At 50.5% G+C, this 21951-nt stretch overlaps 1 protein-coding gene across 4 annotated transcripts; it reads left to right on the top strand.

The window, feature by feature from the left end:
• Positions 1-431: 431 nt before the first annotated feature.
• On the top strand, positions 432-10849 carry LAIR1 (leukocyte-associated immunoglobulin-like receptor 1). 4 transcript variants are annotated; one of them, XM_055370554.1, is made up of 10 exons: positions 432-707; positions 1148-1183; positions 4273-4566; positions 5415-5465; positions 8576-8614; positions 8923-9051; positions 9144-9186; positions 9275-9312; positions 9519-9571; positions 10492-10849. In XM_055370554.1, exons 1-10 carry the CDS (start codon positions 674-676, stop codon positions 10531-10533), a joined length of 759 nt encoding a protein of 252 aa, XP_055226529.1. In that variant the 5' UTR covers positions 432-673; the 3' UTR covers positions 10534-10849. The 4 variants fall into 4 exon arrangements, 3 of the variants coding, with proteins under 3 accessions (XP_055226529.1, XP_030859817.2, XP_030859818.2); XM_031003957.3 differs by having other exon boundaries at positions 10112-10849; XR_008673966.1 differs by lacking the exons at positions 9144-9186; positions 9275-9312; positions 9519-9571; positions 10492-10849 and having other exon boundaries at positions 8576-8830; positions 8923-9033.
• Positions 10850-21951: the final 11102 nt, after the last annotated feature.

Raw genomic sequence — 21951 nt, 5'->3', positions numbered from 1 at the left:
TGCTGGACCATATGGTAGCTCTATTTTTAATTTTTTGAGGAACCTCCCCACTGTTCTCTATAGTGATTGCCCAATTTTTAATTCCTACTGAAGTATGCAAGGGATCCAATTTCTCCACATCCTCACCAATACTGTCGCCTTAAAAAAATAATATGCGTTGTAGGATATTTTTAACGTGTTAAATACCTTGTCGGGATTTTAGCATAGATCACAATATTAACAATTTGGGGAAGGATTTCTATGGCTCCCATTTGTAATACAAGGAAACGTCAGCTTCTAGTTTTGTAACGTCTTGCCCAAGAGCTGCGACCGTTAACTTGTGGAGTTGGGATGGCGTCCAAGTCAGTTGGTTGCCCGACCTTTATTCTGCCTTGTCCCATAGATTTAGAAAGAGGCTGACATATCGGGTAACTAGTTTAGGGTCATCTGACTCTAAGCGACATTTAGGGTAAGCGACATTTTTCAGAAACCAAGGCCCTCCCTCTCGTCTCACTAGTGGGAAGGGTGGAAACTACAGGACAGAAAGCTCTCCCTCTAGTGTGAGGCAGTTGCTGTGGAAGCCCCATAGGCAGGAGGCCCCCGGGCAGCACATCCTGTCTGCTTGTGTCTGCTGCAGAGTTCTGTCCTTGCATTGGTGCGCCTCAGGCCAGGCTGCACTGCTGGGACCGGGGCCATGTCTCCCCACCCCACGGCCCTCCTGGGCCTAGGTGAGTCCTGGAGGCAGCCGGGAGGCTGGAAAGGGGGTCGGGAGGTCTGGAAAGTTCCCTGCTCAAGCCTGATTCTAGTCCAGAAGATTCTGGGGAGGAAAGTGTCCTCCTCCTCCCAAGACTGCCCTGCTGCTCTCCCTGGGGCCTAAGTCTGATCAGAGAAGATCTTGTCCTAAAAACAGGGTCCTGGATGTGGGGATGAGGTCAGCTTTAAGAAGGGCTGGGGGAGCAGGAGCCTTTTTGGAAGAGGAGACTTTGGGATTTATCTTGAAACCATTTTGCAGCAAGAAGGATTACATGGAGATAGTGATGTCGAGGAGGGTTGGCTTGGTCGTTATGAAATGCTGAATGCCCCCCAGCTCCATCGAGCCCCCTTTTGACAGCAGCCCCGTAAGGAGACTGGGCGGCGGGCATTTTTCTCACTGGAGCTTCTCTTCCAGTGCTCTGCCTGGCCCAGATCATCCACACGCAGAAGGGTAAGTCATGCCTTCGTCCCGTCTTCCCAGTCCCCTCTGTCACCCCAAGGGCAGTTCTGGGTGGGAGTGATGTTGATTCTTAGAGGGCCTGGAGGGATCCCTTTAAATATACCCTAGCTTGCAAACTCTTCCAAATGTAAAGTGCATAACCAACCCTCACCCAGTTCTCTCTCGCATCCTCCACCTGTCTTATTTTGCTTTTCTTATTTTCAAAAATTTTATTTTAATTGACAAATAATTGCAGTTTGCAGGGTACAGTGTGATATTATGACGTATGTACACATTGTGGAAAGATTAAATAAAGCTGATTAACATATCAGCCCCATCACATACTTATTGTGATGAGAATATTTTAAACCTCCTTTTAGCAATTTTGAAATATACAATAAATTATTATGAACTATTGTCATTCTGCTGTGCCATAGATCTGAAAAATTCACTCGTCCTGGCTACTCGAAACTTTGTATCATTTGATCAGTGTCTCTCCCATGCCCCGCACCTGCAGCCTCCAATAACCACCATTCTACTCTCTGCTTCCGGGTGATCAACTTTTCTTAGATTCCACAGATAAGTGAGATCATGCAGTAATTGTCTTTCTGTGCCCGGCTTATTTCACTTAGCCTAATGTCCTCTGGTTCATCCATGTTGTTGCGAATGACAGAATGTCCTTCCTTTTTTAGGGCTGAATAATATTCCATTGCATATACACAGCACATTCTCCTCATCCATTCATTTGGTGGTGGTTATATAACTCAGGTTATTTCCAGGTCTTGACAGCTGTGAGTAGCGCTGCGGTCACCCTGGGAGTGCAGGTGTCACCTCCACACACCGATTTCCATAATGAGAATTCAAACCCAACACGACCAAGGCTGAACCTGGCACTTTTCCCCAGATGAGCCCACACTTCACTCGACAGCTTCTTGGCGGGGAACATGACGGTCACAAAGGGCAGACTCTGAACACTCATCCTCTTCTCCATCCTCCTGGATGCACCACGTCACCCAGTCCTGGTGATTTCACTCTAAATTTTTCTCATCTTTCCCTCTCTCTTCATCGACTTTTCCTGCATCACCCCCAGGTGACAGCCCCTCTCCCCTCCGTGGCTCCCCGAGGCCGGCCTCAGCCTGTCCATGCCACTGCTGCCTGCTCCCTTCCTGACCCCAGGGACTGGCGATTTGCAAAAGCACAACAATGACCATTGTACTTTCCACAGTTTTTAAATTGTATTCAAAAATTTTCATTTAATATCTCATCGTAAGATGAAATCTTTTTTTTTTTTTTCCTCAGAGCCCTTCCCCTGTTTATCTTCAGATAGAATCAGACCCGTGCACCTCTCTTTGGTCTGGACATGCCCATTTTCCCAGCCACATCCTGTCCCTGTGACTTGGGGCTCACTCATCTCTACATTCCTCCAGGTTCTTTCGCTTTCTCAAACACTCCATATGCCGCTCAATATGGTGGTTCTTCTCAAATGCTGATTTTGAAAAAAATAATTCATTTTAAAAATGACCAATGAGGCTGGTCGCGGTGGCTCACATCTGTAATCTCAGCACTTTGGGAGGCCGAGGGGGGCGGATCACTTGAGGTCAGAAGTTTGAGACCAGCCTGGACAACATGGGGGAAACCCCGTCTCTACTAAAAATACAAAAATTAGCTGGGCGTGGTGGAGTGCACCTGTAATCCCAGCTACTCAGGAGGCTGAGGCAGGAGAATTGCTTGAACCTGGGAGGCGGAGGTTGCAGTGAGCTGAGATCATGCCACTGCACTCCATCCTGGGTGACAGAGCAAGACTCTGTCAGTTCACAGCTGCAGATTTGGACAATTCTTTGATCAATACCGGTCCTCCCTTCTGGAAGTCCACCTCCAAAGGGCAGGCATCCCGTGTGTGTTTCTCACATTTGGGGAATTAGCAGCCCATGAAAAACGTCTTTAAACAGATTGATAAGTAACTGAGATATGGTTAAAAGAAAGAAAAATGAACAAATGGGTGGGTTTGGGGAGATGCTGGTCAAAGGATAGAAAATTTCGTCTAGACAGGGAGAGTAAGTTCAGGATTGTGTAACATAATGACTAGAGTTAATCACAATGTATCATACGCTTGAAAATCGCTAAGAGGGCAGATTTTAAATGTTCTCACCACAACAATTAACTACGCAAAGTAAGGTTATATTAATTAGCTTGATTCAGCGATTCCACAGTGTATACCTGTATCAAAACATCATGTACACCTTAAACACATGCAGTTTTAATTTGTCAATAATAAGGAATGAATGAAGACGGGACGAGTGAATTGAAGCCCTGCCAGCTCTCTGCCCCGCTCAGGGATTTTGCTAATTTTGACACAACCTTCCTGTTTCAGGGCGTCAAACCCGCCCTTCCTCCTCCACCACAAGCCCAGTTGAGATAAATGGGGTTTTTCAAGAGCCTTAATAACAAGGAAATGCAAATTAGGCTGAGAAGAAAGTAGAAACTATAGAGGAAAACCCAGAGGTGGTGTCTCCACAGAGATCTGCATCAGCAATGGGGTCCTGTCACGGGCTGGGCATCTGCTGTGAGCAGATCAGGGCTGGGGGCTTCACCCTCACCCCACCGGACCCTCAAAGGAGCCTGGCAACCCCCATCCCACACTCGGTCCCACCCGGGGACCGGCCAGTGCCCTTCAGGCCCCAGCACAAGCCATCTCCAGAGCCCTTGCTTCCCTGTCCCTTGTCCTTCACGAATGACCCTGTCATCCCCATCGTGTGCCTCCCTCCCACCCTCTGTCCCTCTGGAAAGTGGCCCTGGGCTCTGCAGCAGGCATGAAGGGCCCCAGGCTGCTCCGACACTTCCCACGTGACCCTGAGCAAGGCCCAAGTTGTGAGCAAGTCTCAGGGTCCTCACTGTCAACTGGGAAAAAACTCTGCAGTGATGAGAATCACATGCACGTAGAAGGTGCAGGAGGCGTGGGAATGTTCTAAGGTTGGGCTGTGGTCGTGGCTGCATAACTCTATAAAATTGCTAAAATCCCTGAATTGTGATGCTAAAATGGCGTGTGTGGCATGGTGACTTCCTACAGTGGACGCTGAGATCCTTCTCTGCTTCCCTCCTAGGGGCCCTGCCCAGACCCTCCATCTCGGCTGAGCCAGGCACTGTGATCCCCCCGGGAAGCCATGTGACTTTCGTGTGCCGGGGCCCGGTTGGGGTTCAAACATTCCGCCTGGAGAGGGAGGATAGAGCCAAGTACAAAGATACTAATAATGTGTCTCAAGCTAGTCCATCTGAGTCAGAGGCCAGATTCCATATTGACTCAGTAAGTGAAGGAAATTCCGGGCTTTATCGCTGCATCTATTCTAAGGCCCCTGCATGGTCTGAGCACAGTGACTTCCTGGAGCTGCTGGTGAAAGGTGAGGACGTCACCTGGGCCCTGCCCCAGTCTCAGCTCGACCCTCGAGCTTGTCCCGAGGTCCCTGGACCCTGTCCCAGCTGCTGTCCTCTCTCTGTGGCCACCCTTGCCCTCCTCCTGACCGCCAAGCCCTCCCCTCCCCCTCTCCCTCTGCACACACCTCCCCTCTGCCCTCACACCTGCTTAGGTCCCTGGAGCCCTGGTCTCCTCTGGACGCCACAGATGGCCTGGACACTCAACTCCAGCATCTGGTGGGCTCAGAGCTGGCTTTGCTTGGCTGGGTGGGGAGTGGGTTCCCAGAGATTAGGGGGTAACCCCCCTACAAGGGGATGAGTGTCTTTTCACACAGGATGGATGGTCCCACTTATTCCTTTCCACTGAGCCAGAACCTGCTCCAGGCAATGTGCTCCTCCTGGTGTGGTTCGTCTCCCACTGGGCAGAACACAGGGTCCAGGGATGGCCCCTGACCAGGGCGGGACAGTGCTTTGGGAAAACCTTTGGTATGTGACCACATGCACCCCTGTGTGTGCTCAGCCCGAGATGTCCTGGAGTCAAAGTCCACTGGAGAGGCTCCAATCCATCTTCATGTCCCCCCAGGACCTCAAAGGTCCCCTGAGGTCAAGAAGAGCTTGTGGTGGGAGGAGCAGAGGGAGTGACCAGCCCCAGGGAGAATGGGGCAAGCAGCGGGGCTCTCCCCAGCGTCCTGTCCCCTGCCCCGTTTTCTCAGGAGTCTCGGGACGTTGTCTGGGATTGCGTGATGGTCATGCGGCCTTTGGATGGGGGCTCAGGGTGGAGGAGGGCAGGTTGGTTGGGACGAGTTCTAAATCCTTCTCCTGCCCCTGTTTACAGAAACCTCTGGAGGCCCGGACTCCCCCGACACAGAGCTCGGCTCCTCAGCTGGTCAGTAGCAGGGCCCTCAGCTGGAGGGGATTACAGGGGGATCTGTGCTGGGGATGTAGTTCCGGGTCCAGCCCTCTGCCCTGGGCTTGGAGTCAAGGTCTAGGGAGGCCACGGGAAGGCACCGACACCCACCAAGCTCTGGGAGGTCGCTAATGCTCACAGAGACCATAGCAGCAATGGTACCGTGATTGCAACCTTGTTCCATGCCAGGAACTGTGGAAAGCACTTAATGCAAGCACCACTTAATGGGGGAGGTACTAGTCTGATCCTCTAACTCCTCCTCCTCTCTAATATGCAAAACATAAATTAAAGTTTCTTGCTTAACGGCACAAGGCTATGAAGGGGCAGGGGCCACCCACCCGGGCAGCCCCATCCCAGACTTCCGGGCTTGACCGAGCTCCACGCTGCCACCTTGTGGGCGTGGCCTCACCGTTCACCCCGCTCTGCACCTGATGGAGGGACTTAGAACTCACCTTCCAACCTGGGACACCCGGAGAGGGACGGGCTGCTCCTGTTGGCTCTGTGATCTCCGGGGGAGGCCTGAACGGTGGAGTAAGGTCCCTTAAGAGGAGGAGGGCTCCACAGGGAGGGGACGTAGCTGTGAACGGTGACCAGGATGAAGCCATGAGGCTTCCCTTCCATCTGGCTCTGCCCTGGACTCTGTGATGGGGGAGAAGCTGCCTCTGGCTCTGCCCTCGACTCTGCGATGGGAGAGAAGCTGCCTCTGGCTCTGCCCCTGGACTCTGTGATGGGAGTGAAGCTGCCCCGAATCCCTGGGTCTCAAGTTGTCCATCTCCCCCTGTGATCTGTGACCAGAACCTCCCAGGGGAGGACACGGGGTCATAAGCCATCCGCGGACCCTTCCCCACCTGGGTTTCTATCACCAGAGTATGTCCTTGGACCTAGACCCAGTGCCTGCCTGTGAGGCTCGGGCTGTGAGCTCAGGCAGGTGGGACCAGGGGCTGAAGCCACATGGGGAGGTGGGAGGAGCGATGCCGTGCTCCATCCGGACCCCCTCAGAGGCTCCTGGGCTGCCACGGCACAGCGGGACATGCTCCTGAGTCCCGCAGACCTGGTTCAAGTCCAGTGTCTGGTTTTTATTAGGCTTCTGTCTGCGGGAATATCTTACCTCTGTTTCTCTCCCTCTCTTCTTCTCCTTCCCTCTCTCCTCTCTCACCTTCATGCAGTGACATATAAAGGTCACGAGGACAGACCCTCCTGCAGCCAGATTGCTGGGTTCATGGTTCAAATCCCGGTGGTTCTGCCACCTCCTGGCTCTATGCCTGACGGTGACTCACCCAAACCTCCTGTGTCCCAAATTCCTCATGTGAAACAGAGGCAATAGAAGAGCTGTCCTGGTAGAATCGTTTAGGGGAGACTTGAGTTCAGGTACACACGGCGCTGACATCAGTGCTGATTAGAAAACCCCAAAGGAGGGATGCTCCTATTAATACTGAGGAAATATTTTGTCCTCACAGGGACTGTGCCAGGCACTGAAGTCTCTGGGTTTGATGCACCATGAATGAGGAGAAATGGCCTCCCGTCTTGTGAACTTCAATGGGGAGAAATAGAATGAGCAATAGAAACGCACTGATTCCCATACATGCATATACAGATAAAAATATATGATTTGCAATGTAGAATTTCAGACCTGTAATTTAAATTATATTATATATGTTTACATCATATATTATATATATAAGGAAGATAATTATATAATAAAACATGTCAGTGTATCACTACATATGACTATAATGTATATTATATATTATATGAAAGATATATTTACAATATATAGTATAATAAATTTCAAGTGTTATAGTTAATAAATAAATATAGGTATTAATGTAAATATATTATCTATTATGTATATATTATGTATAACTATAATAGAAAAATTATTTTATATTTAATCATAGGTTTATATCGAATATAGATTATACATCATATATTATAGTGAATATATGTAACATATATTATAAGTTATAAATCATATACAATTAACATTATATACATTAAATTATGTGTATATGTCAAGATTACATAATTAAAAAATATTTGTTATATATTACACATTTGCATAATACATGATACATATAACTATAAATAATATAAAAAGTATAATATTGCACATATATAATACATATGTAATTTTAAATGGTGGCAAATGTTATGAAGACCAAGCCCAGGAAGTCACGGTGTAGAATAACGGGTGGTGTCCTGGACCTTGGACCGCGGACGAGGCAGGAGGGAAGGACACTCCAAGAGAGAATGTCTGCCTTTCTTGAAGGATATTGAAGATGCTGCCTCAGCCCCGGGGCAGGGGAGGGACCGCTATTCCTGGAAGAGGGACGCTTGGCTCGGACCCTGGGTTTGGGGGAGCCCCTCAGGACCCCATTTAGCCACCTGGGAATTGGGTAGTGGCGTGCACCGTGCAGAGGAGGGTGAAGGTTGGAGGAGATGACGGGCGGGCCTGCAATGCGCTGCGCAGGGAGCCTGGGCGGTGCCGCACACACTCGCCCGCTAGCTGCAGGGCTTCAGGAAACAGGAGCACATCGGGACTTGGATTCTTCCCACAGGAGGGCGGGTTACATCCCCGTCAGAGGGTTGCCGCGAGGGCAGATAAAATCAGACATGGGGATTCTTGCACTCTGGTGGGAACCCAGAAGGAGGTCAGGGAGGGAAGGTCTCCCTTCCTCTTCTTGCGGGTGGTTGGTCTCTGCCTAGATCCGCAGAGGGCAGAGATTAGCGATGTCTACCACAGCTTCACGCCCAGGAAACGCGCTGTATCTGCACCGTCCAGTAGGGATGGCATCAGGCACGTGGGGTCACTGAGTCCTGGAGGTGCACACGGTGCAGCCGGCTTCTCATGCCATTCAACTTTGGATAAATTTAAATATCAATAGCTATGTGTGACTCTCACGCTGGACAGTAGATGTAGAAAGTTTCCATCATCACAGAAGACTCTGCTGGTCAGTGCTGGTCTAGAGGGAGCAGTCAGGGTCCTGGGGAGTGAAGGGAGATCCCCACAGTGGACGTGGGAGGACTCAGAGCCTTCTCTGTCCAGCTCAGGACTCTAACTCCTCCTCCTTCTGATTCCTCCCTCCCAGGACCCACGCAGAGGCCGTCGGACAACAGTCACAATGAGCGTGAGTGATGGGGGCCGTGGAGCATGAAGCTGGTGTGTGCCTCTTGGGGAAGGAGAAAGAGGTCAGGCTTTGGGGTTGATCAGATTCCTGCTCTGCCAATGGCCGGCTGTGTCCCTGTGCAGAGGACTCCAGCAATCAGAACCCCGGTGGTGGAAGAAGGGGATAACGATCCCTGTGCTGCAGGACTATTATTTACCTAAGATATTTTATATATTAGTAAGTCTATGAAACGCACGTGATGTGTGTGTGGGATACAGTAGGTGCTCAATAAATGCACACCGCTGAAATCCTGTTTCTGTCTTTCTTAGATGCACCTGCTTCCCAAGGCCTGAAAGCTGAGCATCTGTATATTCTCATTGGGGTCTCAGTGGTCTTCCTCTTCTGTCTCCTCCTCCTGGTCCTCTTCTGCCTCCATCGCCAGAATCAGATAAAGCAGGGTAGGTCTCGGGGGCAGGGTGGAGTGACCTGGGAAGCTGTCAGGAGAGGCTAGGAAGAAGGTCTCCTTAATTCACACCCCGACTGTCCTCAGGGCCCCCCAGAAGCAAGGACGAGGAGCAGAAGCCACAGCAGAGGTGAGGCCCCTGGGAATGACTCCTGGACCTCCACCCAGTCCTTGGCCGCCAGGCTGCCCCTGAGGTTCACTTTTATTTTTCCTCTCAGGCCTGACCTGACTGTTGATGTTCTAGAGAGGACAGCAGGTAAAGGGGGAGGAGGAGGGACAGGCCTGGGATGGGGAAGTGGGGACTTGGTGCCAATCCAGATGCAATGTGGGGGGCGGTGGGAAGAATCTTTGGGAACATTCTAGAAGGTGCAGGATGTCATCGGAAGCTGGGGGGGGGGGTCTCAGGCAGATTTGCCTTGTGACATCCTTCCCAGAAAACTGACCATGTATTTTCTCCCCAAGACAAGGCCACAGTCAATGGACTTCCTGAGAAGGACAGGGAGACGGACAGCTCGGTGAGCCTTCCTACTAGTTATTAAAGTACCCCAAATTTAGCAGCTTAAAAAAATCTCAGTTCCTTGGGTTAGGAATTCAGGAGTGGCTCAGCTGGGCGGTTCCGGCTCACGGCCTGTCCTGAGGTTGCTGTCGAGAGGTCGCCCAGGGCTGTGTGCATCTGAAGGCCCCTGTGGGCTGGCGGATCCACATCCAAGACGCTCACTCCCACAGCTGTGGGCAGGAAACCTCTGTTCCTCTCACAGGGGCCTCTCCACGCCGCCGGCTTCCCCCAGAGGGAGGGATCCAAGGATGGGCGGCAGGGAGGGGACAGAAGCACCATGTCTTTTGGCTCAGCTTGGAAGTCAGGAGTCTTCCCTTCTGCCTTGTTCATTGTCACGTAAACCAACCCCAGTACCCTGTGGGAGGGCTCTTCACACGGATGCAATTTCAGGAGAGGGTCCTCAGGGCCCATGGAGACGGCCGCCACAGCCCTCCCTCCCCACAGCCCCTCACCTCACCCTCCACCAGGCACTCCCTCACCCTGGGTCTCTCCCTCTTAGGCCCTGGCTGCAGGGAGTTCCCAGGAGGTGACGTATGCTCAGCTGGACCACTGGGCCCTCACACAGAGGACAGCCCAGGCTGTGTCCCCACAGTCCACAAAGCCCATGGCTGAGTCCAGCATGTATGCAGCCATTGCCAGACACTGACCCCATACCCACCTGGCCTCTGCACCTGAGGATAGAAAGTCACTCTAGGAAAAGCCTGAAGCAGCCATTTGGAAGGCTTCCCCTTGGGCTCATCCTCATCTGGAAAGCCAGCCAGGCAGCTGTCCTGGAGACAAGAGCTGGAGACTGGAGGTTTCTAACCAGCATCCAGAAGGTTCATTAGCCAGGTGGTCCCTTCTACAATCGAGCAGCTCCTTGGACAGACTGTTTCTCAGTTATTTCCAGAGACCGAGCTACAGTTCCCTGGCTGTTTCTAGAGACCCAGCTTTATTCACCTGACTGTTTCCAGAGACCCAGCTAAAGTCAACTGCCTGTTCTAGAGGCCCAGCTACAGCCAATCAGCCGATTTCCTGAGCAGTGATGCCACCTCCAAGCTTGTCCTAGGTGTCTGCTCTGAACCTCCAGTGACCCCAGAGACTTTGCTGTAACTATCTGCCCTGCTGACCCTAAAGACCTTCTTAGAAGTCAAGAGCTAGCCTTGAGACTGTGCTATACACACACAGCTGAGAGCCAAGCCCAGTTCTCTGGGTTATGCTTTACTCCACGCATCAATAAATAATTTTGAAGGCTTCACATCTGGCAGCCCCAGGCCTGGTCCTGGGTGCATAGGTCTCTTGGACCCACTCTCTACCTTCACAGTTGTTCAAAGCTGAGTGAGGGAAACAGGACTTACAAAAAAGGTGTCAGCCTTTTCTTTTTAAAATTTAATTCATCAGGATTATACATATTCAAGGCGTAAAATGTGATAATTTGTCGTACACATACATTGTGCAATGATAGTCACAATCAATTCCTCAGTGCAGCCATCACCACGGATACGATACATTAGATATTCTGAACTTGCTCATCTTAGGACTTCACATTGGTGTCAGTGTTTTCTGACAAATCACGTGTATCAGGAATGAATGAGGGAGGTGTGGCTGGGTGAAGGCAGAGAGCCGACCCTACGGGTCCACATCTGCACATACATGCACAGGAATGCATGCTCTCACACACATGCATACACACACGCACACACACAGACAGACATGCACATACACTCACATGCCCCAGGAAATCCAAGGAATCACTGAGCCTGCTGTTGGTTGAGGCATTTCTGAGTATCCACCCTACCTGTAGGGTCAGATGTACTGATTGACACAGAAAATTACCGTATGTACCACTAGGAGGCGGCAGAATCTCATTTGGGTTAATCTGTGTTTGTCTTTAAAAAACAAAAACAGGCCGGGCGCGGTGGCTCAGGCCTGTAATCCCAGCACTTTGGGAGGCTGAGGTGGGCGGATCACGAGGTCAGGAGATCGAGACCATCCTGGCTAACACGGTGAAACCCCGTCTCTACTAAAAATACAAAAAATTAGCCGGGCGTGGTGGCGGGCGCCTGTGGTCCCAGCTACTCAGGAGGCGGAGGCAGGAGAATGGCGTGAACCCGGGAGGTGGACCTTGCAGTGAGCTGAGATCGAGCCACTGCACCCCAGCCTGGGTGACAGAGCGAGACTCTGTCTCTAAAAAATAAATAAATAATAAATCACTTTGATAAAGAAAGGACAAGGTCTTTATTTTTTCATGAATTATTGCTGTTATTTAAGGGCATACAGAGCCATCATCACAGCTGGTCTAGGATTCACAGATATTTTCTTGTTGCCTTTATTTACCACCCAGCTCAATTTATTTAGTACACTATATATATTCATTTCTGAAATGCTTTCTGCTGTTATAGACCCCTCCTCTTTCTCCTATTTGGATTTATTGATTGATCTCCAGAACAAAGTTGCTAAATTTATTACATTTGTTGTGATAAAACAGTTTCTTTGCAACAAAAGAAAAAGATTTGTGCACATATACTACATGAAATGCGTGTTATTTTCTCATTCTTCCACCTTCTCCCCATCCTCTATAACAGTGGGGCCAAACTGTTATTGATTATTGTACATTCTTTTGGAAATGTCTTTGATTTTCTAAAGCATCTTTTTCTTTTAACTAACCTGCACTTTACCAAGATTCTAATTTCCCAAATTTTCATACCGGTTAAATCACATCATAACTTATTAAGTTGTTCATTAGAGTGAAGAAATACAATGTTTTTCAAGAATAAAGACAGTCCTATTTTTTATGAATCCTAATGTGAATTCTTTAAAAACCATTTACATTTTAGATCATTATAAAATTTTCGTTAAATTAAACATGATGAAGAAAGCCGGCCAGGCGCGGTGGCTCACGCCTGTAATCCCAGCATTTTGGGAGACTGAGGCGAGCAGATCACGAGGTCAGGAGTTTGAGACCAGCCTGGCCAACATGTTGAAACCCCGTCTCTATTAAAAAGACAAAAATTAGCCGGGCATGGTGTCCTCCCTCCATGCACCCTCAGGATCTGCGTCCTCCCTCCATCCATCCTCAGGATCTGCGTCCTCCATCCATCCACCCTCAGGATCTGCGTCCTCCCTCCATCCATCCTCAGGATCTGCGTCCTCCCTCCATCCATCCTCAGGATCTGCGTCCTCCCTCCATCCATCCTCAGGATCTGTGTCCTCCCTCCATCCATCCTCAGGATCTGCGTCCTCCCTCCATCCATCCTCAGGATCTGCGTCCTCCCTCCATCCATCCTCAGGATCTGCGTCCTCCCTCCATCCATCCTCAGGATCTGCGTCCTCCCTCCATCCATCCTCAGGATCTGCGTCCTCCCTCCATCCACCCTCAGGATCTGCGTCCTCCCTCCATCCATCCTCAGGATCTGCGTCCTCCCTCCATCCATCCTCAGGATCTGCGTCCTCCCTCCATCCATCCTCAGGATCTGCGTCCTCCCTCCATCCATCCTCAGGATCTGCGTCCTCCCTCCATCCATCCTCAGGATCTGCGTCCTCCCTCCATCCACCCTCAGGATCTGCGTCCTCCCTCCATCCATCCTCAGGATCTGCGTCCTCCCTCCATCCATCCTCAGGATCTGCGTCCTCCATCCATCCATCCTCAGGATCTGTGTCCTCCCTCCATCCATCCATCCTCAGGATCTGCGTCCTCCCTCCATCCATCCTCAGGATCTGCGTCCTCCCTCCATCCATCCTCAGGATCTGCGTCCTCCATCCACCCTCAGGATCTGTGTCCTCCATCCATCCATCCTCAGGATCTGTGTCCTCCATCCACCCACCCTCAGGATCTGTGTCCTCCCTCCATCCATCCTCAGGATCTGTGTCCTCCCTCCATCCACCCTCAGGATCTGTGTCCTCCCTCCATGCATCCTCAGGATCTGCGTCCTCCATCCACCCTCAGGATCTGCGTCCTCCCTCCATCCATCCTCAGGATCTGCGTCCTCCATCCATCCACTCTCAGGATCTGTGTCCTCCCTCCATCCACCCTCAGGATCTGTGTCCTCCCTCCATGCATCCTCAGGATCTGTGTCCTCCATCCATGCATCCTCAGGATCTGTGTCCTCCCTCCATCCACCCTCAGGATCTGCATCCTCCCTCCATCCATCCTCAGGATCTGTGTCCTCCATCCACCCTCAGGATCTGTGTCCTCCCTCCATCCACCCTCAGGATCTGTGTCCTCCCTCCATGCATCCTCAGGATCTGTGTCCTCCCTCCATGCATCCTCAGGATCTGCGTCCTCCCTCCATGCATCCTCAGGATCTGCGTCCTCCCTCCATCCACCCTCAGGATCTGCATCCTCCCTCCATCCACCCTCAGGATCTGTGTCCTCCATCCACCCTCAGGATCTGTGTCCTCCCTCCATGCATCCTCAGGATCTGTGTCCTCCATCCACCCACCCTCAGGATCTGTGTCCTCCCTCCACCCACCCTCAGGATCTGTGTCCTCCCTCCCTCCATCCATCCTCAGGATCTGCGTCCTCCATCCATCCATCCTCAGGATCTGTGTCCTCCCTCCATCCTCAGGATCTGTGTCCTCCCTCCATCCATCCTCAGGATCTGTGTCCTCCCTCCATCCACCCTCAGGATCTGTGTCCTCCCTCCATCCTCAGGATCTGTGTCCTCCCTCCATCCATCCTCAGGATCTGTGTCCTCCCTCCATCCACCCTCAGGATCTGCGTCCTCCATCCACCCTCAGGATCTGCGTCCTCCCTCCATCCATCCTCAGGATCTGCGTCCTCCCTCCATCCACCCTCAGGATCTGCGTCCTCCATCCACCCTCAGGATCTGCGTCCTCCCTCCATCCATCCTCAGGATCTGCGTCCTCCCTCCATCCATCCTCAGGATCTGTGTCCTCCATCCACCCTCAGGATCTGTGTCCTCCCTCCATCCACCCTCAGGATCTGTGTCCTCCCTCCATCCATCCTCAGGATCTGCGTCCTCCATCCATCCATCCTCAGGATCTGTGTCCTCCCTCCATCCATCCTCAGGATCTGTGTCCTCCCTCCATCCTCAGGATCTGCGTCCTCCATCCATCCATCCTCAGGATCTGTGTCCTCCCTCCATCCATCCTCAGGATCTGCGTCCTCCCTCCATCCATCCTCAGGATCTGCGTCCTCCATCCATCCATCCTCAGGATCTGTGTCCTCCCTCCATCCATCCTCAGGATCTGTGTCCTCCCTCCATCCACCCTCAGGATCTGTGTCCTCCCTCCATCCTCAGGATCTGTGTCCTCCCTCCATCCATCCTCAGGATCTGTGTCCTCCCTCCATCCACCCTCAGGATCTGCGTCCTCCATCCACCCTCAGGATCTGCGTCCTCCCTCCATCCATCCTCAGGATCTGTGTCCTCCATCCACCCTCAGGATCTGTGTCCTCCCTCCATCCACCCTCAGGATCTGTGTCCTCCCTCCATCCATCCTCAGGATCTGCGTCCTCCATCCATCCATCCTCAAGATCTGTGTCCTCCCTCCATCCATCCTCAGGATCTGTGTCCTCCCTCCCTCCATCCATCCACCCTCAGGATCTGTGTCCTCCCTCCATCCATCCTCAGGATCTGTGTCCTCCCTCCATCCTCAGGATCTGTGTCCTCCATCCATCCATCCTCAGGATCTGTGTCCTCCCTCCATCCATCCTCAGGATCTGCGTCCTCCCTCCATCCATCCTCAGGATCTGCGTCCTCCATCCATCCATCCTCAGGATCTGCGTCCTCCATCCATCCATCCTCAGGATCTGCGTCCTCCCTCCATCCATCCTCAGGATCTGCGTCCTCCATCCATCCATCCTCAGGATCTGCGTCCTCCATCCATCCATCCTCAGGATCTGCGTCCTCCATCCATCCATCCTCAGGATCTGCGTCCTCCCTCCATCCATCCTCAGGATCTGCGTCCTCCATCCATCCATCCTCAGGATCTGTGTCCTCCCTCCATCCATCCTCAGGATCTGCGTCCTCCATCCATCCATCCTCAGGATCTGCGTCCTCCATCCATCCATCCTCAGGATCTGTGTCCTCCCTCCATGCATCCTCAGGATCTGCGTCCTCCATCCATCCATCCTCAGGATCTGTGTCCTCCCTCCATCCATCCTCAGGATCTGTGTCCTCCCTCCCTCCATCCATCCACCCTCAGGATCTGTGTCCTCCCTCCATCCATCCTCAGGATCTGTGTCCTCCCTCCATCCACCCTCAGGATCTGCGTCCTCCATCCATCCATCCTCAGGATCTGTGTCCTCCCTCCATCCTCAGGATCTGTGTCCTCCCTCCATCCATCCTCAGGATCTGTGTCCTCCCTCCATCCATCCTCAGGATCTGTGTCCTCCCTCCATCCTCAGGATCTGCGTCCTCCCTCCATCCATCCTCAGGATCTGTGTCCTCCCTCCATCCATCCTCAGGATCTGTGTCCTCCCTCCCTCCATCCTCAGGATCTGTGTCCTCCCTCCATCCACCCTCAGGATCTGTGTCCTCCCTCCATCCACCCTCAGGATCTGTGTCCTCCCTCCCTCCATCCTCAGGATCTGTGTCCTCCCTCCATCCACCCTCAGGATCTGTGTCCTCCCTCCCTCCATCCACCCTCAGGATCTGTGTCCTCCCTCCATCCATCCACCCTCAGGATCTGTATCCTCCCTCCATTCATCCTCAGGATCTGTGTCCTCCATCCATCCATCCTCAGGATCTGTGTCCTCTCTCCATCCACCCTCAACGCCCTCTTTCAGAAGATCTGCCCAGAGCATTCTGGTCTTCTTGATGGCCTGGTCTCTCGGTGGGAGAAGCTCTTCCTGGCTATGTGTGGTCAGCCATTGTGGTCCTTTTCTGGTCTTTGAATGTTTCTATAACAGCACTTATAATCATTTGCAGTAACATACAGTTGAGCTTTGAACTCCACAGGTTTGAACTGTGCAGGTCCACTTGTATACAGATTTTCTTTCAATCATAGTTACACGAGTGTGCCTGCCTTTCCTGCTTCCCCTCCCACCTGTTTTACCCCATTTTCTTTTTCTTTAGGTTTTATCTTTAAGTTTATGAGTTATATTTAAAAATATTTTTGCATCATATCTATTCAAGAAAATACACTTATATTTCTAAACCAAAGCAAGAAACAAGACACAATTATATCCGTCTAATTTTATTTAATCTCTTCTGCATGGTTTCTCTTTCTCACACAAGTATCCACTTTTAAAGGTTTAGGTCAGGCATGGTGGCTCACGCCTGTAATCCCAGCACTTTGGGAGGCCAAGGCGAGCAGATCACCTGAAGTCAGGAGTCCAAGACCAGCCTGGCCAACATGGTGAAACCCTGTCTCTACTAAAAATTTAAAAAAAAAAAAAATTGGCCAGTGTGGTGGTTGTCAGGCCTCTGAGCTGAAGCTCAGCTATTGTAACCCCTGTGACCTGCACATATACACCCAGATGGCCTGAAGGAGCCAAGAAGTCTGGGGCAGCCGAAAAACCACAAAAGAAGTAAAACAGCCAGTTCCTGCCTTAACTGATTAACCATTACAACATTCCACCATTGTGAATTGTCCCTGCCCCACCTTAACCGATCAGTCAACTTTGTGATATTCTTCTTCTGGATAATAAGTCTTATGATGTCCCCACCATGTACCTTGTGACCTCCTCCTCTGCTAACAATAGATGACCACGTTTTACCGTAATTTTCCATTACCTACCCAACTCCTATAAAGCAACCCCTTCCCCATCTCCCTTCGCTGACTCCTTTCTCAGACTCAGTCCACCTGCACCCAGGTGAATTAAAAGCTTTATTGCTCATCCAAAGCCTGTTTGCTGGTCTCTTCACATGGACACGCTTGGCAGTGGTGCATGCCTGTAATCCCAGCTACCCAGGAGGCTGAGGCAGGAGAATCGCTTGAACCCAGGAGGTCAAGGTTGCAGTGAGCAAAGATCGTGCCATTGCACTGCAGCCTGGGTGACAGCATGAGACGCTGTCAGGAAAAAAAAAAACAAAAAAACAAAAAAACAAAAAAAACTTGAAGGGAGGGTTAATTACCATCTTCCTACAATGAGGAAAATGGATGGGGCAGGGGAGGATGTCACCTGCTGAAGGTCAACTGACAGTAAGTATGAACCCTCATGCCTTAAACCGAAGCTTGGGAATTTCTTCCAGTGAGTGCTTTGGCCCAAAGCATGGAGACAGAATTCACGGTATCAAATGAAGAGTTATGGACAGGGGAAGAAGAGGTTGTAAATGACTTGGAGATTTGATGGAGTTCCCACTTATAAGTGAGAACATGTGGTATTTGGTTTTCTGTTGCTGTGTTTGTTTACTAAGGATAATGACCTCCAGCTCCATTCACATCTCTGCAACAGACATGATCGCCTTCTGGTGCTGCTACTTATAGAATTAAGAAAGTCGGAGGGAAGAAGTGCTTGGGAGAAACAAAACTAGACAGCAGGGCCAGGAGGGAGATAGTGCTTCCTCTGCACTCTGTGAACAGCCTTATAAATATCTCCCTAGCCTGGTTCTTCCCCGGGATCATTCATCCTGGGATGACACCATTCGTTCCTCCAGTAAACTAAGGCAGAGAGTGAAACAGACCCTAGTTGCTCACTCACTTTTGTTTCACACACGGTGAACAAATCCAAGCAGTTGTACCCTTGAGCCCTCCTCACCCACGTCCCCGGGTCCATTCCCACAGTGCAAGCTCACTGGAGACTGAAGACAGCCTGTCTGTGCCACCTCATCAGCCTCCTCCTGGTCCTCTTCTCCAAACCCTCACTCCAGGCTGACATCTATTATTCTCATAGCCCCAGCCTTATCTGTAGCTGACTCTTCCCTGATCAAAATCCTTCTCCGGGTCTGAATCTTCCTCCAAGCAAGACAAGTATCTCTGCCTGATGTTCATGTTGTTGATGACCAGGACTAAGTTAACATCCCCAGCGCCAAAAAACATGGCTCCTTCTTACAGAGCAAATTCATTACAGGAAACCACTTCCGCCTTTTTCCCACCCGCCACACCCCAGACAGACACCTGGAGATATTAACATATTTCTGCCTTCTCATAGTCAGCTCCCCGAGAAAATTTTTATTTTTTTATGTTTTAATTTTTTATTTATTTATTTATTTATTTGAGACGGAGTCTTGCTCTGTCTACCAGGCTGGAGTGCAGTGGCGCGATCTCGGCTCACTGCAGCCTCCACCTCCAGGGTTCAAGAGATCTGCCGTCTCAGCCTCTAGAGTAGCTGGGATTACAGCCCTGCACCATCACACCTGGCTAATTTTTTTTTAATTTTTGGTAGAGATAGGGTTTCCTCATGTTGGCCAGGCTGGTCTTGAACTCCTGACCTCAGATGATGTACCTGCCTCGGCCTCCCAAAGTGCTGGGATTCCAGGCGTGAGCCACTGCACCTGGTCTATTCTTGTTTTCAAAATCTCGCTCATTTCTGAACTTCTGTGCCAGTGACTTCCTAGGCAAGGAAATGCCCGATGTACCTTTTCTTGGACTCCAGTCCACTCCGGACATTTTGTCTCCACCAGTAACCATGGCCATTGTGTTGAGGAAGGAACAAAAGCAAGAAAGCGATTTTCTGAGCAGGTTTCTATGAGCACCAGGTTCTCGCCCTGGTAGGGGCAACTACAGGACCCGAAAGTTAATCTCCCCTGGGTATGACACCCACTGTGCTACTTTCCTCCCCAAGGAAATATAGCTCCCCAGCTGAACCACCACGTGGGTTTGGGGATGTGAAAAAGGGAAACGAAAGAGAAGGAATATTTATGATTTCAACCACACTGGGAACTCATGGAAGCTGCTGTAGACAACTCAAGCATGAGAGGCCAGGCTAAATTTGGAGAAAAAAGAGATACACAACTCCCATTTTTAGAATCCAAGAGGCCTGGAGTTTGTATTATTATTATTTTATTTTATTTTATTTTTAGCAGCAACACTTATATGGAAAGTACTTGGACACCTTGAGGTCTGTGTGAAAGTCGACTCCAATTGTGATGAGTACGGAAGCTCCTATCTCAGGATTCTCATTTTAGGGAAAATCACTGCTGGTCTGGATTTGTTTTTGTGTGTGTGTGTGTGTTTTTTTTTTTTTTTTTTTTGTTTGTTTGTTTTTGAGATGAGGTCTTGCTCTGTCGCCCAAGCTGGAGTGCAGTGGCGCGATCTCGGCTCACTGCAAGCTCCGCCTCCTGGGTTCATGCCATTCTCCTGCCTCAGCCTCCCGAGTAGCTGGGACTACAGGCACCAGCCACCACGCCCGGCTAATTTTTTGTATTTTTAGTAGAGATGGGGTTTCCCTGTGTTAGCCAGGATGGTCTCGATACCCTGACCTTGTGATCCGCCCGCCTCGGCCTCCCAAGTTGCTGGGATTACAGGCGTGAGACACCGCGCCCAGCTTCTGGTCTGAATTTAACTCCGGACAGCTCTTTCTTTCTTTTTTTTTTTTTCTTTCTTTCTTTCTTTTTTTTTTTTTTTTTTTTTTTTTGAGACAGAGTCCCGCTCTGTCACCCAGGTTGGAGTGCAGTGGCACGATCTCGGCTCACTGCAAACTCCGCTTCCTGAGTTCAAGCAATTATCTCCCGCAGCCTCCCGAGTAGCTGGGATTACAGGTGCCCGCCACCACGCCTGGCTACTTCTCATATTTTTAGGAGAGACGGGGTTTCACCTTCTTGGCCAGGCTGGTCTTGAACTCCTGACCTCATGATCCACCTGCCTTGGCCTCCCCAAGTGCTGGGATTACAGGCGTGAGCCACCGCACCCGACCACGGACAGCTCTTTCTAACCATAATCATCACCTGGACTTCTCAGGCTTGAAGAAAAGATGAATCCTCTTCTCACTCACTTGATTAAAAAAAAAGTTGGGGTCAGGTACGGTGGCTCACGCCTGTAATCCCAGCACTTTGGGAGGCCGAGGCGGGCGGATCACGAGGTCAGGAGATCGAGACCATCCTGGCTAACACGGTGAAACCCCGTCTCTACTAAAAATACAAAAATTTAGCCGGGCGTGGTGGTGGGCGCCTGTAGTCCCAGCTACTCGGGAGGCTGAGGCAGGAGAATCGCTTGAACCCAGGAGGCGGAGTTCGCAGTGAGCGGAGATCGCGCCGTGGCACTCCAGCCTGGGCAACAGAGCGAGAGTCCATCTCGAAAAAAAAAAAAAAAAAAAAAAAAAGATGAGTCCATTCGCAGATCTTTCACTTTGAAAATCGAATCTAGAGGTTCTTCAAGTTCTGATGACTCTAATCACACACATCTCAAAACCCCCATGACCTCCACTTCCTGCATCAACCTGATCCAAGCACCTGTCATTTCTCACCAGATCAATTCGCCTACCAGTGATCTCCATCTGTTGCTTCCTCACGTTCTCCTGAAATTCATTTCCCCCAGTAAAGCCAATTTATCCCTTCATGTTCATTCATGCAATATAAAAACACAGATATAGCCGGGCGCGGTGGCTTACCCCTGTAATCCCAGCACTTTGGGAGGCCGAGGTGGGCAGATCACCTGAGGTCAGGAGTTCAAGACCAGCCTGGCTAACATGGTGAAACCCCATCTGTACTGAAAAAAAAAAAAAAAAAAATACAGGCCGGGTGCGGGCTCACTCATGCCTGTAATCCCAGCACTTTGGGAAGCCAAAAAGGGTGGATCACCTGACGTCAGGAGTTTGAGACCAGCCTGGCCAACATAGTGAAAACCCGTCTCTACTAAAAATACGAAAAATTAGCCGGGCGTGGTGGCAGGCATCTGTAATCCCAGCTACTCGGGAGGTGAGGCAGGAGAAGCACTTGAACCTGGGAGGCGGAGGTTGCAGTGAGCCAAGATCACGCTGCACCACTGCACTCCAGCCTGGGCAATAAGACTCAGACTTCATCTAAAAAACAAACAAACAAACAACAACAACAAAAACAAAACAAAACAAAAAACTCACACACAAATATATTTACCAGTGGGCACACAGGTGATCCTTGTTCCCTCAAAAAAAAAGAAACACACACACAAACATATATTTACCAACGGGCATAGAGGTGATCCTTGCTCCTATCTTCTCAATTTCCATCTCCAGAGGCAATCAAGTACCTCTTTATTCTGTTTCCTCTCAGAGATACCCCGTGTATGTACATTTCTCCACACGCTGTGCTCTGAGACTCATGGCTGTATTGCAGATACGTGTTTTTATTTCTCACTTTATTTCTGTATTGATTTTCAGTTAACAATTGATTGCACATGTCGATGTTCATACGTCTGTTTGCACATCTGGAAATACAGCTCTATACCACTTTTTCCGTTTCCTCATTCTCATATACATTGTAGACACACTAGGAACATTTCTGCATTTTCTGGTATCAAAATACCGCAATCATCTGC

This window comes from Gorilla gorilla, chromosome 20 (genome assembly GCF_029281585.2).
Source record: "Gorilla gorilla gorilla isolate KB3781 chromosome 20, NHGRI_mGorGor1-v2.1_pri, whole genome shotgun sequence".
NCBI lineage: Eukaryota > Metazoa > Chordata > Mammalia > Primates > Hominidae > Gorilla > Gorilla gorilla.
This window is presented reverse-complemented; position numbering and strand designations above follow the sequence as displayed.

Coding starts and splice junctions, on each gene's coding strand:
- LAIR1 (XM_031003957.3), top strand. CDS start 674: ATGTCTCCCCACCCCACGGCCCTCCTGGGCCTAG. Junction 5,466..8,575: donor AGAGCTCGGCTCCTCAGCTG/GTCAGTAGCAGG, acceptor CCTCCCTCCCAG/GACCCACGCAGAGGCCGTCG. Junction 9,052..9,143: donor CCAGAATCAGATAAAGCAGG/GTAGGTCTCGGG, acceptor GACTGTCCTCAG/GGCCCCCCAGAAGCAAGGAC.